A 15,562-nucleotide genomic window follows, 5' to 3' on the forward strand; every position below is an offset into this window, starting at 1 on the left:
CAAAAAGATTCAAATTTGTCATAAAACATGATGAAATATCATGAATATCTATGACTGGCCATCTAACTTGGATGGATCTAGTGAATTAGTATTCAAACCAAGCCCACAAAATAAGTCTCGAAAAGTCACAATTTTAATGTTCAGAAGCTTTTGACAAAATCCTTAAATGGAAAATATAAAAGAAATTTCTTTTATCTGGAACTAAATTCCAGTATAGTTAACATGCAGTGCTATATGAGTTTCAGGTGTACAATATAGTGATTCAACAGTTCTGTACATCACTCAGTGCTCATCCTGATAACTGTGTTCTTAATCCCCTTCACCTCTTTCACCCTCCCCCACTGGTAACCACCAGTTTGTTCTCTGTAGTTAAGAGTCTGTGTTTGGTTTGTCCAATTCTGAGAATGACACAAGTAGCTCAGTGGAAATAGATAGATTTGTTTAAAATAGCATCTCTGGCAAAAGCAGGATTGTGTGCACAGTTTCAATGACCTGTCCTTGCACAACACCAGGCAAGTCTATATCAATGGATTAAGATGCTATGCTGAGCCTACCTCTAGTTTTAGAGAAACCTGGTGCTTCATCTCTGCCTCAGTCATGATGGTTCCTGATAATCTGCTCGAGTTGTTTTACTTGGAAGAACACCGGAATCTATTTCTAATGAAAGATGCATGTAAATACACACTCATCTCACTAAGGTCCCACAAGTGAGCTTTTAAAACAGTTTCTCCACAGGCCAATGGGTCACATTTGCATTTGTTTCTGCTGTGTTTTCCTTTGGATTTGAGAAGGATACGTGAAAATTTAGGATCATAAACAATCAGCAGCAGCCTTCTTGGCCTGATTCATTTCTATACGGAGGTAGAAAGGTAGACCAAATGACATTTCTAGGATTTTTCCAGACTTATGCTATAACTATTATGAGAATGTTTTATGATTGGAATTGGCAAGCTCCTTTCCTGGGATTTATCATTACGTGCGCATATAGACTTTTAGGCTACACATCCCATACCGTGCCTAAGACACTTTAAGACTGAAAAATGTTTATCATCCTCTGCCAGTTAGCACAGAAGGCTGGAGAACTGCTTTGATGATGCCAAGTCACAGGCCCCATCCCTGTTCTACAGCCAGTTAATGTCAAACAAAGAAAAGATCTGTTCCCTGGCTAATGCGTTCACCTTGAATCTCAGCCAGCTCTTGGCTGCATGAATTTCAGTTAGTTTACCCCTGATCATAGGAGAAAACAGAAAAGGGAATGTAGGTGAATCAATGCAAAACCATCAGCACTCTTGAAAAGAAAATCTAAATATAGTCATTTCCTACTCACAATGTCAAAAGCATCATCTTCTTAGAAGATATTATATATTCTACAATTTGATAAAACTCCTTTTTTAGCATCCTTAAGTCCTTTACTACATGTTGATTATTCTTGGAATGCTGATGGTGACAAGAGCCAGAATCTATATTAGGTATGGGTCATGGAGTGACATGAATTCATAGAGAACATGTATTTCCTGGCTGTAGTCACTACAGTATAATGGATTGTCTGACTCATATTTGAAATGAATTGCAGCAGGCTATATATACTCCTCTTCTTTCACTGGGTCTCTTTCCAGCTTATGGCCACATATAGATGGTACTTTAAACTTTGCTGAAAGATTTACCAGCCTTTCCATTTTAAATTTTAATGGAAAAAATTAAAAAAAAAAAAAAACAAACAAAAAAACACAGAGCCAAATAGCTAGTTTCATCCTCAATCCCAGAACTTGGGGAAGAAATCCTACCTTTCACTTCAGATTCCTCTTTCTAAAACACATCTCCCAGAAATTCACATTTCTTCTTTTCTTCTAGGTCTTCTGGAGCACCCCCCAAAGCATTATCCCTGCCATGATGTTCTCCTGGCCCCCAATATCCTTACCTCTTTACCTTGCTTTATTTTCTTCATAGCACTCATCTCTGTTACTGCATTTGGTAATTACTTGTTTATTTGTCTCTCTTACTCCCTGTTTCCTGCTATATCTCTAATGCTAAAACTATGCCTGGAATAGAGTAGTTGTTCAACATATATTTATTGAAAAATGATTTAATAAATGTGAACATAAATTAATAAATAGACATTATAACAGCAATAAAATGATGTGCATATATAGTGACACAATTTTCACACCAGCTTTGGCTTATTTTAAAATACAGCTTGCTTCTAATTACACATGGCCTCAATCTTCCAAAGGAAAAGCCTTACAAAATCTGAATATTGGTTTATTTTCTGGCCACAGAGTTGCAAGTAATCCTTAGTTCTTTTACTAACTTTCTTTTTAACTTTTAAGCCAAGCTATTTTTTTTTGTACCGGAGGTAAAACTGACATAACATAAAATTAACAATTTTAAAGTTAATTGACACAGTCCTGTGTCATTTAGTACGTTGACAATGTTGTGAAGCCATTACCTCTATCTAGTTTTAATATATTTTCATCAATAGTATTATTTTCAAAAAAAACTAATTATTCATCTTGGAGTGAGAGAAAACTAATCCATCACATTATAAAATGGTAAATAAAGGGAAGGAATCAAGTATTTATCTCATTATCGCTAAGTAAGCTATTACATAGAGTAACCAAATACTAGATGAAGGAAAGTAGATAGATCTTTTTAAGAGTATTCCAACTGATAAATAAAAAAGAAATTATTAATTTGGTATTTCACTATTTGAGACCCCCAATAACTTTAGTGGATCTAGCTACTGAGCATAAGTGTGTACAAACATCACAAAAAGAAAGACATCTCAAAATTCTGTATCTTGGAATAAAAGAGCACAGTATCATCTGTAGTTTTGCAAAAGAGAGAAAATAGAGTTTGCCCAAGCCTCTGCACTTAATTGCCAATTTTCTAGAAACACAGAGGACAGGGAAGCATGTTGAACTACACCATGATATGCAATCAGCAAAGACAAGACTGTGAGGAACTCTATAGGTCAAGTTCCCAAGTTCTTCAAACAATAAATTTTAAGAACAGGCTGGAGGGGAAACCTGATTAAGAGACTTGAAAGACTTAACAATTGTTGTTAATGGGAAATATTAAACATAGTGTCTGAGGGTGCATATGCAAGGGTAAAAATATACAGAAATGCAAAGAAATGATAAATACAGAAGTTATGGATGTAGTTACTTTGAAGAAGAGAGAGGTGAGATTCTGGTTGGGATAGGACATATAAGCTTAAAGTTATATTTCCTGATCTGAGTAATAGTTATCCGAGTGTAATTAAAAATTTATTAAATAAAATAAAATAAAATAAAAATTAATTATGTTCCCTGTAGATCAGGAACAAGAGAAGAGTGCTGTTTTTCACACTGCTATTCAATATTGTACTGGAAGTTTGGGGCAGGACAGTTAGGCAAAAAATAGAAATAAAGGTATCCAAATGAGAAAGGAATAAGTATATTTATCTCTCTTCATAGATAGCATGATCCGATATATAGAAAACCTCATAGAATATGCGTGCATATGTGCACACACACACACACACAGAGCTATTAGAGGTATTTAATGAATTCAGCAAGGTTTCAGAATATAAGACCAATACACAGAAATCAGTTGTGTTTATATACACTAGCAGTGAACAATCTGAGAAAGAAATTTAAAAAAAAAATTCATTTACAATAACATCCAGAATAAAATACCTAGGAATCATTTTAACCAAGGAGGTGGAAGACTTGTAAAATGAAAGCTACAAAACACTGAAGGAAATTTAAAAAGACCTAATAAATTGAAAGACATCCCACATTCATGAATTGGAAGACAAAATATTAAGATGTGATTATTACCAAGGTAATCTACAGATTCAATGTAATGCTTACCAAAATTCCAATAGCCTTCTTGTAGAAATGGAAAAGCAATGTTCAAATTCATATGAAATTGCAAGGGGCTCTGAATAGCCAAAACAATCCTAAAAAAACAAGAACAAAGTTGGAGGATTCATATTTCCTGATTTCAAAACTTACTACCAATAAAAAAACCAATAAAAAACAAACAAACAAACTACAAACAAACAAACAAACTTACTACAAACCTACAGTAATCAATATATTGTGGTGCTGAAATAAGAATAGACATATAGACTAATGGAACAGAACTGAGAGTCCAGAAGTAAGCCCATACATCCATGGCTAATTGATTTTTAACAAAGATGCTGAACCCTTTTAATGAGGAAAGAACAGTCCCTTCAAAAAATGGTGCTGAGACAACAGTATATGCACATGCAGAAGAACGAAGTTGGCCCCTTTCCTCACACATCATACAAAAATTAACTCAAAGAGATCAAGGACCTGGATATAAAACCATAAAATTCATTGAAGAAAATTTAGGATAAATTTTCATGACCTTGGATTGGGAAATGGATTCTTAGAAACAACACCAAAAACACAACAACAAAAATAGATGAATTGGTCTTCATCAAAATTTAAAACTTTTGAGCATCAAATATCATTTCTAAGAAAATAAAAAGACAATCTATAGAAGGGGTAAAAATAGTTGTAAATCATATGTCTGTTAAGGGTCTCTAGTATCCAGGCTATATAAAGTACTTGTACAAATTTAAAAAAAAACAAAACAAAACACAACACTCAATTTAAAAATGGGCAAAGGACTTGAACAAGCATTTCTCCAAAGTAAATATACAAACAGCCAACAAGCACATGAAAAGATGCTCAACATCATTAACCATTAGGAAAATACACATCAAAACTATGAAATACCACTTTACACCCACTAAGATGGTTAAAAATAACAACAGAAGCAGCAAGAACAACAAAAACTAGAAAATGACAAGTGTTGATGAGGATGTGAAGAAATTGGAACACTCACATACTGCTAGTGGGAAAGTAAAGTGGTCCAACCACTATGGAAAATAGTTTGGCAGCTCTCCAAAAACTTAAAGATAGATTTATGATATGGTGTTTGCCAGTGACTGAGAGAAGGGCAGAATGGAAAGAAAATTTGTAACGGGTAAGAGGTTTCAATGTGGAGCTATGGAAATGTTTTGAAACTAGATAAACAAAAGTAATAGTTACCAATATTGTGAATGTCCTAAGGGCCACTGAATTGTCCACTTTAATAGTTTATTTTGGGGCAGCTGCATGACTCAGTTGAGGATCTGACTCTTGATTTCAGCTCAGGTCATGATCTCACAGTTCATGGTATTAAGCCCCACTCCAGGCTCTGTGATGACAGCACGGAGCTGCTTGACATTCTCTCTCTCCATCTCTCTCTGCCCCCTCTGCTGCTCACTCAATCTCTCAAAATAAATAAACTTAAGAAAAAAAACACATAAAATGGTTCATTTTATGTTCTGTGAATTTCACTTTAATAAATGCTTTTTAAATGCATTTAGCTATTAAAAAACATAACCTACAATGAACTCTGTGGGAGAGACTAAGGTGTAAATGTATTTTTCTTCGGAGAAGGGAAAAGAAGGGAGGAGATGCATATTCTGAAATGGTTACTTTGGACAAGGAAAGGTCGAGCTCTCTTCCTGGCTCACATCATTATGGTAATTATTTCATAAAATGAAAAGTTTCCATTTCCCCTATGTATCCAGTTCATTCTAACACATTTCCTCTGGCTTGGTGACAGCCCGTTTAAACATATGTTTCTTGTATTTTACAGACATACTTGGCAAGTGCAAGACAAAATTGACGCAAACAATGTGGCTTACACAACCGGGAAGCTAAGCTTTCACACTGATTATCCAGCCCTCCATCATCCACCTGGGGTAAGGTGAGCCTCAACATATTTTCCACAAGGCAGGCCAAGGACCAATATCCTTCTATATTTTGAGTCTACAAGTCCATATATTTCACTAACTAATCTGTCTTATGTAGATCTTTCTTCAAGCACAATCCAAACAAAATGTCTATACCTAAATCTTGAATAGCCTAACATTCCCAAGGGAGAGAAGATTTTCATGTATTTTAAAAAAAAATTTCTTTGTTTCTTTCTGGAAATAATTATTGGCACATTTTGCTTTGCCTAGACAAATTTTATGATAGCAGTGCATCTTGAGGTCTTTTTGCATATTTCCTGTTCCCAAGAGACTTAAAAGAGAAAATAAAACCAGGGAATAAAATTGAGGGTTTTCCCATAAAGTCACATGGCCATCATTTGTATCAGTTAATGATTGCTGCGTAAAAACCACTTCATAATTTAATGGCTTAAACGAATAGCCATTTACTTAGCACATGTTTTTATAATTCAGGCTATGTCCAGCTGGACAGTTCTGCTGTTGGGCTGGCTAAGAACTGGTTGACCTGTGTGGAAAACCTAAGGTGTCTTGCCTCTGCTCTACTTAATCTGCTATCCACCAGCCGGCTAGCCCAGGCTTATGTAAATTTTCAGAGAGCAAGCCAAAACATGAAGGCCTCTTGAGATCTACATTAGTCATCAGTGCAATGTCACCTCTGCCATGTTTTATTAATCTAAAGAAATCATAAGTTTAGCCTACCTTCAAAAGGTGAGGAAGTAAACCCCACCTTTTATGAGCTGCAAATACTCACTACAAAGGCGTGGGAATGCAAGGAGCAGAATAACCATGGCTGTACAGTAAAACCTTGGATTGCAAATAACTTGTTCTGCAACTGTTCTGCAAGATGAGCAAAGATTTCTAATAAATTTTAACTTGATAAACAAGCATGTCTTGCAATATGAGTAGTACGTGATGCCAAATGTCACATGACCACAAGTGAGCCAATGGTTCTTAAAATTCGCTTTGATATACAAATGCTTTGGATTACAAGCATGTTTCTGGAATGAATTATGCTCGCAAACCAAGGTTTTACTGTATTTGGAAACCATCTACTCTCCCGTGTATCGGATTGCTCCTCAAGGAGGGAGATGCTTAGCATGGAGCCACAAACCCTCCAGGACAATTTCTGGAAGGATGTTCTGCCACTGCATTTTTACAAAATTGCCATTCTACTAAACCAGCAACATATTTACAAAAGCATCGTTTTGTTAAACCAAGAAATAAATGGTCAGAACGATACCTTTGAAAGATATCTTGTTCCTATTTTTATAGCTAAATGAGATTAAATGAAATATCCACACAGAAATCTGTATCTTCAAAGGTAAGCAGAAGTGGACATTTTGAGCAATTCTCTAGCCAGTGAAGGCAAAATGGGCCAAAATCAAAATTAATCTGTTTTTCTTCATCATGTTAACTGAACAAGTTTTCTCCGTGCCCTAGTTAACCCATTTCCCTCGCCAGTGTTAACTAAGCTAGTTTTAGTATTTTTTTTTTCAATTTCTCTTTAATGTTTATTTATTTTTGAGAGAGACAGAGACAGAGCTTGAGCGGGGGAGGGTCAGAGAGAGACAGAGACACAGAATCTGAAACAGGCTCCAGGCTCTGAGCTGTCAGCACAGAGCCCGATGCGGGGCTCGAACCCACAAACGATGAGATCATGACCTGAGCCGAAGTCAGACGCCCAACCGACTGAGCCACCCAGGCGCCCCGCTAGTTTTAGTATTTAATTTCACGTGTTTTAAATTATTTTGTTGACTGTAAAACACCACATGATTTTTTTGGACAAAATGATGACAGTGACAGGAGTCCTATAGTCACCTTTTGGGTGGAGATGAGGGGCCAGTGAAGACATACAATGTGATTTGTTCTAAATGTTTCCCAGAGATTCCCTAAAACTTGGGATTAAAAGCCAAACTAATCAGCTCAGTTCATCAACCAAAGACAGGTTGGAGAAGTTGGATGCAATAAAGATTAAAAGATTACACTAGAAAACTAAAGATTCTATTTTAATTTTTAAATTATCTGCTAGTTTTTATGAGTTCAGGTTTTATTGCTGGGTTACAATTGAAAGCCTAAGGAAAAGTCATTACACAATCACATTTTTAAGTGATTTACAAATATTCTTGAAGTATAATATAATGCTTGACATTTTCATAGCATTTTATACTTTTTCAAAGTATTTTTACTTATATTATTTTGATCCCTCCTAACATTCTGTAAGGGAGACGATTATGCCTTTTTATGTTGGAATAATGAAATGAGGGCAAAATGACACACAGCAAGGTTAAATGCTTTCACAGGGTGACATCTGACTAATAGAACACTTGAAACTTAATCCAGGCCTCTGTATAGTTTTTCACCACACCATGCTGGTCTTGAGTTGGACTTTCTAATTACCATAATTGGTATAATGTGATGAGCATAGACTTTGTCATACATTAAAAACTCGTCAAATACAGGAACTGAATCTTACACTTTTCTGTATCTTGAGATTAACCCAGCACCTTTCATGTAACAGAGACTTCATAGGCATGCTATAAAGAGGCAGAGAAACACCGCAGAGTTGTACCTGTCTCTGTCAGCAAGTGAAACATCCAAGGATAAAAGACCTGACAGAAGATTTTCAAATGAAAGATGATTCCTAAAATGTCTAGATTGTAGTACGGGAACAATTAGATTGTAGGCACCTGTTTGTGCTATTGTTCAAGTTTCCATTTTGAATCATTCAGGGGTCTTTGTACGAAAGTTTGAGGTTTTTTATGACATATAGAATAAGTCGCTTTTCTTTTCAGTGCAGATGAAATGATCTGAATAGTAAGTTACCTGTTGAAAGTGGAGTTTCATCAGTTTGGATCATGTGGGGCAGAGATAAGGAGACACATCTTTAATGAAACGGATGTTCCTTTGCTCACTGTCTTTGGCCAAAAGTCACATGCTGCCATAAAGTAACATTTAGAAAGAAAATGTTTTTGGTCCTGAGTGACTTACATGAAATAAAATTGGATTTTATACACATCAGGCACCTATTTACCTTTTGAATTAGCCGTGGAAGTGTTGTCTGGCAGCATCAGTCATCTTTTTTCTTTCTTAAGATTGGATCTATGTAAAAGACATCGGTTGATCTGTTTTAAAGATTTATATTTGAAATATTCTGTGACTTCATATGGCAAAACCTAAGATTGAAAGAACACTGATTCTCTCAAAGAGAGAGGTCTGCCATTATTTTGCCTTTTTAGAGTTTGGTAGACTTGAGGTTGGTGTCTTCATTTCTCCCTCGTTAATCATGCTGCTTGACCCTTCATAGCCCTGGTGATGAAATGGTTTTCTAAGATGACTTGGTCAGCTTATGTACATACTTTTTCAAGCCTACAAATTGGCATCAATTTAAAGGCAGAACCATTATTAATTTAGACTAGTGCTCCCCTAACATCAGAAAAAAGGGCATTGTCAACCTGAAATGGGAATTTAAGTTTACAAAGCACATACATACACACACCACACGATACTGAATTATTAAGAGTCCTGTAAAGGGATTTCCCCTTTTATAGGAAAGGACTTGCTTTATGAAGATTTTGAAGCAAATAGATCAAGGTTTGAATGTCAGTGTTACCAGGTAGTAGCTATGTTCTTACTAGCTGCCCAGCTTTTTCACTTCTGGGTGTCAGTTTCTTCAACCATAAAATGGAGATGAAAGTATCAAATTCTAAGGACTGTTGTAAGGAATTGATAAACGTACAACTATAATTTGAGAACAAGTATGTATAAGATTTAAAATAGTGAGATCTGTGCCTTTTGGGGAAAGAAAGCAGGATTTGTGTTCTGGATCTGCACTATCCCATACAGTAGTCACCAGCCATATGTGATCATTTAAATTTTAATTTAAATTAAGATGAAATAAAATTTAAAATGCAGTTTCCTCAGTCACACTGACCACATTTCAAGTACACAACAGCCATGTGGGACTGGAGTCTACTGTATTGGGCAGTGCAGAAAGAACATTTCCATCACTGCAGAAAGTTTGAATGGATAGCCCCGTTCTAGACCATCTATGGAAATAACCAAGCAAAATGGATATTTTTCCCACTCATGCTTCTCCTGGTCTTGATGTTTGATCATATTTGCCTCTTTCTTTCTACAAGAACTGTCAGACTTGATTCTTACTTTTATTTAAATTAGAATGAAGTTTTCACAGCTAACTAGTGTTCGTTTCTTTTAGCAGAAAAGCTGAGTCTAAATTAGGTATTCAAAATCATTCACACATGCTAACTTACCAAAAGGAGTCATATAAACTCCATTCAAAAAATGATATTTTAAAATTTTACTATTTTTTGCTTTTCAAAATAAATAATGTCAAACATTTCTCCCTAAATCTTAGTAAAAATAACTATCGTTTTGGTTTCTTATTCCCAGTGTTTCTTGGGGTTATTCATTCTCATAGCCCCACCTAACCTCCATTCCCTTTGTATCCTTATACCTGAACTGTCTCATTAAATTCTTAAGGAGTAACTTTCTCACTAACTCCCCCCTTTAAAAAAATTTATCCTACGTGCACCCCCAGACTAATATTCTTCAACTCAGTCTTGGCTACCTTACATCCATATTCACAAGCCTTTAACAATTCCCCTCTGTACCCAAGAGAAAGCCCAATATTCTTCATCTGACATTCAAGACGCCATGATGAGGGCTTCAGTTACCTTTTCAACTGGGTCTATTCTTTTCAGTCGTGACATTCTTTTCAGTCATGACCCCCTATTGCAGCCAAACATTTTGATATCCTGTGCAGCGTGCATTTTTGCATATCCATGATCACTGCATGTGATTTGCTTTCTCCATTCTGCTCTAGCTATCCAAAATCTTTTCAAAATTTTATTTAATGCTTATTTTATTTTTGAGAGAGAGAGAGACAGAGCGCAAGCAGGGGAGGAGCAGAGAGAGAGGGAGAAACAGTCTGAAGCAAGCTCCAGGCTCTGAGCTGTCAGCATAGAGCCCAACATGGGGCTTGAACCCACAAACTGTGAGATCATGACCTGAGCGGAAGTCAGGAGCCCAACTGACTGAGCCACCCAGGTGCCCCTCTAACTGTCCAAAACTGTATCCAGCCTTCTTTTCCCAGTTTAAATCCCACCACCTCCGTAAAGCCAATATGAAGTACATAAATATTCCAATATGAAGTGTTCACTCCCTGTAGCCATTATGATATGTGCTTTTTGTTTACAAATGAAAATTATTATGCCTGTGTTCATGTCTCAAGCTGAAACAATGTTTGAACTATAGGGTGTTGATTAAAAGCAACTTTTTCTCTCCAATCCCTTTGCCTGCTGACACAAAAGAGATTTAAAAGTTTTGTTGACTTTAGTGCATTCATATCTGTCTGAATCTTTAACAGTGTCAAAAAGTGTGTTTATCATTTTAAAAGACATTTCTCTATTTCTTTTCACAGGTTCAGCTTCTGCACTGCATAAAACAAACAGTCACGGGGGGTGATTCAGAAATTGTAGATGGGTTTAATGTATGCCGAAAGCTCAAGGAAAAAAATCCTCGAGCATTCCAGATTTTGTCTTCCACTTTCGTGGACTTTACAGACATTGGAGTGGATTACTGTGATTTCTCTGTACAATCCAAACACAAGATTATAGAGTAAGTATTATTTATACATTTCTCATAGCAGTTAAACAGCTGACTGCAAAATCTTCATTAACCTAAATGTAAAGCTTAAACAGAAGAGCTTTGATTAACTCCAGAGCTTTACTTTTTGTTAACAGTTTAATCCAATTTTAGAGGGAAAAAGAAGAAAAAAGAATATTCTCATCATAAAAAAATCTTGATCGGGGCGCCTGGGTGGCGCAGTCGGTTAAGCGTCCGACTTCAGCCAGGTCACGATCTCGCGGTCCGTGAGTTCGAGCCCCGCGTCAGGCTCTGGGCTGATGGCTCGGAGCCTGGAGCCTGTTTCCGGTTCTGTGTCTCCCTCTCTCTCTGCCCCTCCCCCGTTCATGCTATGTCTCTCTCTGTCCCAAAAATAAATAAAAAAAAAAAAAAAAAAAAAAAAAAAAAACGTTGAAAAAAAAAAAAATCTTGATCAAATTCCATGAAATCTCTTGCTGATTAATATAAGAGAAATAACTAAGACTATATACACTTGATTTTTAAAAACTTTTTTTACATTTATTCATTTTGAGAGAGAGCAAGTGGGGGAGGGGCAGAGAGAGAGAGGGATTGAGAAAGAGAATCCCAAGCAGGCTCTGCACTGTCAGCACAGAGTCCGATGCGGATTTCAAATGCATGAAATGCGAGACCATGACCTGAGCTGAAACCAAGTCAGATGCTTAACTGACTGAGCCACACAGGCGCCCCTACACTTGATTTTTTTATTTTAAATACAAGTTCTACAGAATTATATTGAGTTAGGATTGTACTAGTCAAAATCCTTTCAGCCAGAAGGGAAAGAATATAACTCAAATTAGGTAGATCAAACATCATCTGATGTTAAACAACATCATCTGATATTGATCTCTTTTTTCTTCATCTTATAGCTTTGCCGTCCTCTGTGTTGGCCTAATTTTCAAAGATGTCAATAGAATCCCTACATTTTCATTGTTTTTAGAGCTGGTAATCACACACACAGAAAGTCCTCATTTCCCAATAGCTGTAACAAAACTAGACAACCCACTGCCCAATTTGTAATTAAGTCCATCCTTGAGGCAATTGCCATGGCCAGAAAATCAGAAAATTCCAACTGGCCATTCTGGATTACGTGTTCATCTCTGGAGCAGAGTCAGTCTCACCTGAACCTCACGAGCTGATTAAAAAAAACCAGAAATGTCTGCCTAAATCAATGCCAACCAAAATCATATTTCCCTATATAGAAGATTTTGTTATTTTTTTCATTTAACATTATTTCCTCATAATTTTTCCAAGGATTTACTTACAAAGGCCACAAATTTATCCTTTTATTCAAGAATTATCTTACCTTGTGTTTCTAAGATAGGATTTATTTAATCAAATCTCAGTTCATGAATTTGGGGGTGTTTCCAATTTTAGGGTTGAGTCTGCATTCTTCTTTTAGGAGAAACAGACAAATAATATGACAATTAAGTCACTGAATAATCAAATCCCCAATATCCTAGCTCATCTCTCTTGTATAAACATGTGACCTTCATTTATTCATCCAACAAGTTTTTATTAAAGGCAGCCACTCTTCTTGGTAGTTGGGATACATCTGTGGACAAAACAAAGATTCCTGCCCTCATGTAGTTTCAAGTCTATCGGGGGAAGAGAAAATTAGAGATTTGAAAACAAACGAGTGAATTGCAATGATCATTAAAACATTTTTTAAGTACTTAAGAAAACAGGTGTAGTAGGGTAGAATAAGGGGAATCTGCAGAACCAAAGACTTAGGGATGATGGAACTTGCGTATTTAGTATGTGGTGAGGAAAAGCTTTACTGAGTAGGTGATAGTTGAGCAAAAACTTAGAGGAGTGAAGGAGTTTGCTCAAAAGAGGAGCAGTTTCCAGAAACAGCTAGACCAAATGTCCTAAAGACCTTAAGAACACATCTGATGTGTTCAAGGGACAGCAAGGAGGCCCGTGTGGAGCAATGTTAAGAGAGGAGGTCAGATGGGAGCTAAGCTCATATAGAGCCTTGTTATCCATTGTTTAAAAACATATTGCCTTTCCCTCTTAGTGAAATAGGGAGCTGCTGCAAGATTTTGACCATAAGAGAGACACTTATACTTAGATAAATTTATGTATATTTTGAATGGATCACCCTGGCTGCTGTGCTGAATACAGTGGAGAAGGGCAAAGGCAGGAACAGGAAGACCAGTCAGGAAGCTGCTGCAGGACAGCAGGCTGGAGGTGAGGGTAACTGGAACATGAGTGACCATATGGTGGTAGTGGCAGTGTGGAGAAGTGTCTGCTTATGGATGTATTTTGCAGGTTGAAACAGCATATTTTCCTGACAGATTGGATGAAGGGTTTCAGAGAAAGACAGCCATCAAAAATAAATTGTAGTTCAGAATAACGTTCTCTGAGTGGTCAGGTCATCACAGTGGGAAAGAGAAGAAATGACTGTTGGAGTCTTAGTTTTAACAGGTCAGTTTTAACTATTCAAAAATTGCCTTAAAAACCCATAACAGATTTCAGTTTTGTTGTGAATATAATTGCAGGCTAGAGGATGGAGGCAAAACAAACAAAAGAACAAATAACCCTTAGTAAGTAAGTGACATTAGTTGAGTATATGTCATCTGAATCGCAATTTGGCTTTGTTGTTTTTTATAGTAAAATTCCAGAATTTGGCCGTTTTCAAGGTCTTGGGGATATCCCTTGGGAATATCAAGTGATTAACGTTAATCCACTTAAAAATGTATTTTTAACAACAGGAGGTGAAACAAATAGGGTTTTCAATTAATTGAGGAACTTTGTCTATGGAGTGTTTGGATTAATTTAATTTTCCTCACGGTTAAATTTTTAACTCTTTCGAGATGTATATGTTCTATCTAGTACAAAAAGATCTCGCAGGCTGCTGGCAGAGTTAGGTGCAAGGCAGTATAATAACAAATAAACAAATAAACTAGGAAAAAAATTATAAGGATCAGATTAAGCTACACTACTGCATCCTAGTGATTACAAGTTCAGTCGCATGAACACCATTCCCACTCCTTGGCTTGTTAGTGCGGTGATCATGCTCTAGTGACTTAGGCTTGCTAAGCTGTCTCTTTTCTGGTAAAAAGGGAGTAATCTTAATGCCTACCACACATAATCGAAATGGGAATTATAGAGACAATGGATAGACTGCTTTATCACTGTGCCTGGCTCTGAAAAGGGCAGAATAAATTTTAACTAGCCAAAATTCTAGAAAGTCCAACACATCTACTCATGATAGATTTCAGTTTCAGCTGTGAGTTTCTATAGACCAAAGTTAGGAGGGAACATAAACAATTCCCAAGATTCAACATAGTTCTAAGTGAGAAATAAATTGTTCTTGCAGATCCTAATAAAATGTGATGTGGTGGGCAATACCACAATGACTTACCCACAACAAATTCAAAAAATCCCATCAAATATCACATCTCTCAGTGAGACCGACTATTGAAACTAATGAGGAGTAATCATGGCACCACCTCTGAGTGCGGGAGATGATTCTCTGAGTCCTTTTACTGGGCTCTTTTATTGGCATCACTGATGACATTTTGCTTTTGCTGATCTGTAGTTGCCATGATGCTGGTTTACGTTTAAATGTTTACCTTTTACATATCACTAGTCTATAGCCAGTTACTCCTCATCGATGGGGGCCTTTTACACTTCCTCAGCATGTAACCCTGAATTGGGACCTCCCTTTCATTCTGTGGTGCCATGCAGAATTTCCTGCTTACTGTGACATTTTAGGTTGATCTTCAAGATGTCAACCAATCATCTCCTCTAACATTGTTCAATCGTTAGAATAATGTCTTCTCTAGACTCATAACTAAGTTTGCTTTCTGTTTCCCCTCATGTCATTGCTAAAAATGCTAAATAATGAATTTGTGTCTTTTTTTAGACAGAGTAAACACCAGGTGAATGAAAAGAGACAGAGAGAAAGAGACAATATTGATTATTATTATCTATATATGTGAAATAAAGAAATGAAAGTGTAATACAATGGTCCATGGGGCATACAGTTCTGGTTTTTCTTAAATTAATGAGTCACAAAATTCCTTTCACTGATAGGTGAGGATACACACATGGACTCTAAAAGGGAGAGCTCATTGCTAGCACAACCATTTCCAT

General features: G+C 36.5%; 1 protein-coding gene across 3 annotated transcripts in view; it reads left to right on the forward strand.

The window, feature by feature from the left end:
- BBOX1 (gamma-butyrobetaine hydroxylase 1) overlaps positions 1-15,562 on the forward strand; it is a 59,744-nt gene that overhangs the window by 37,384 nt on the left and 6,798 nt on the right. For all 3 annotated transcript variants that reach the window (XM_058688497.1, XM_058688498.1, XM_058688499.1), the window contains exons 5-6: positions 5,662-5,767; positions 11,238-11,434. In XM_058688497.1, the coding sequence (XP_058544480.1) occupies positions 5,662-5,767; positions 11,238-11,434 (303 nt within the window). The remainder of the gene's footprint in view (positions 1-5,661; positions 5,768-11,237; positions 11,435-15,562) is intronic.

This window comes from Neofelis nebulosa, chromosome 10 (assembly GCF_028018385.1).
Source record: "Neofelis nebulosa isolate mNeoNeb1 chromosome 10, mNeoNeb1.pri, whole genome shotgun sequence".
NCBI classification, from domain to species: domain Eukaryota; kingdom Metazoa; phylum Chordata; class Mammalia; order Carnivora; family Felidae; genus Neofelis; species Neofelis nebulosa.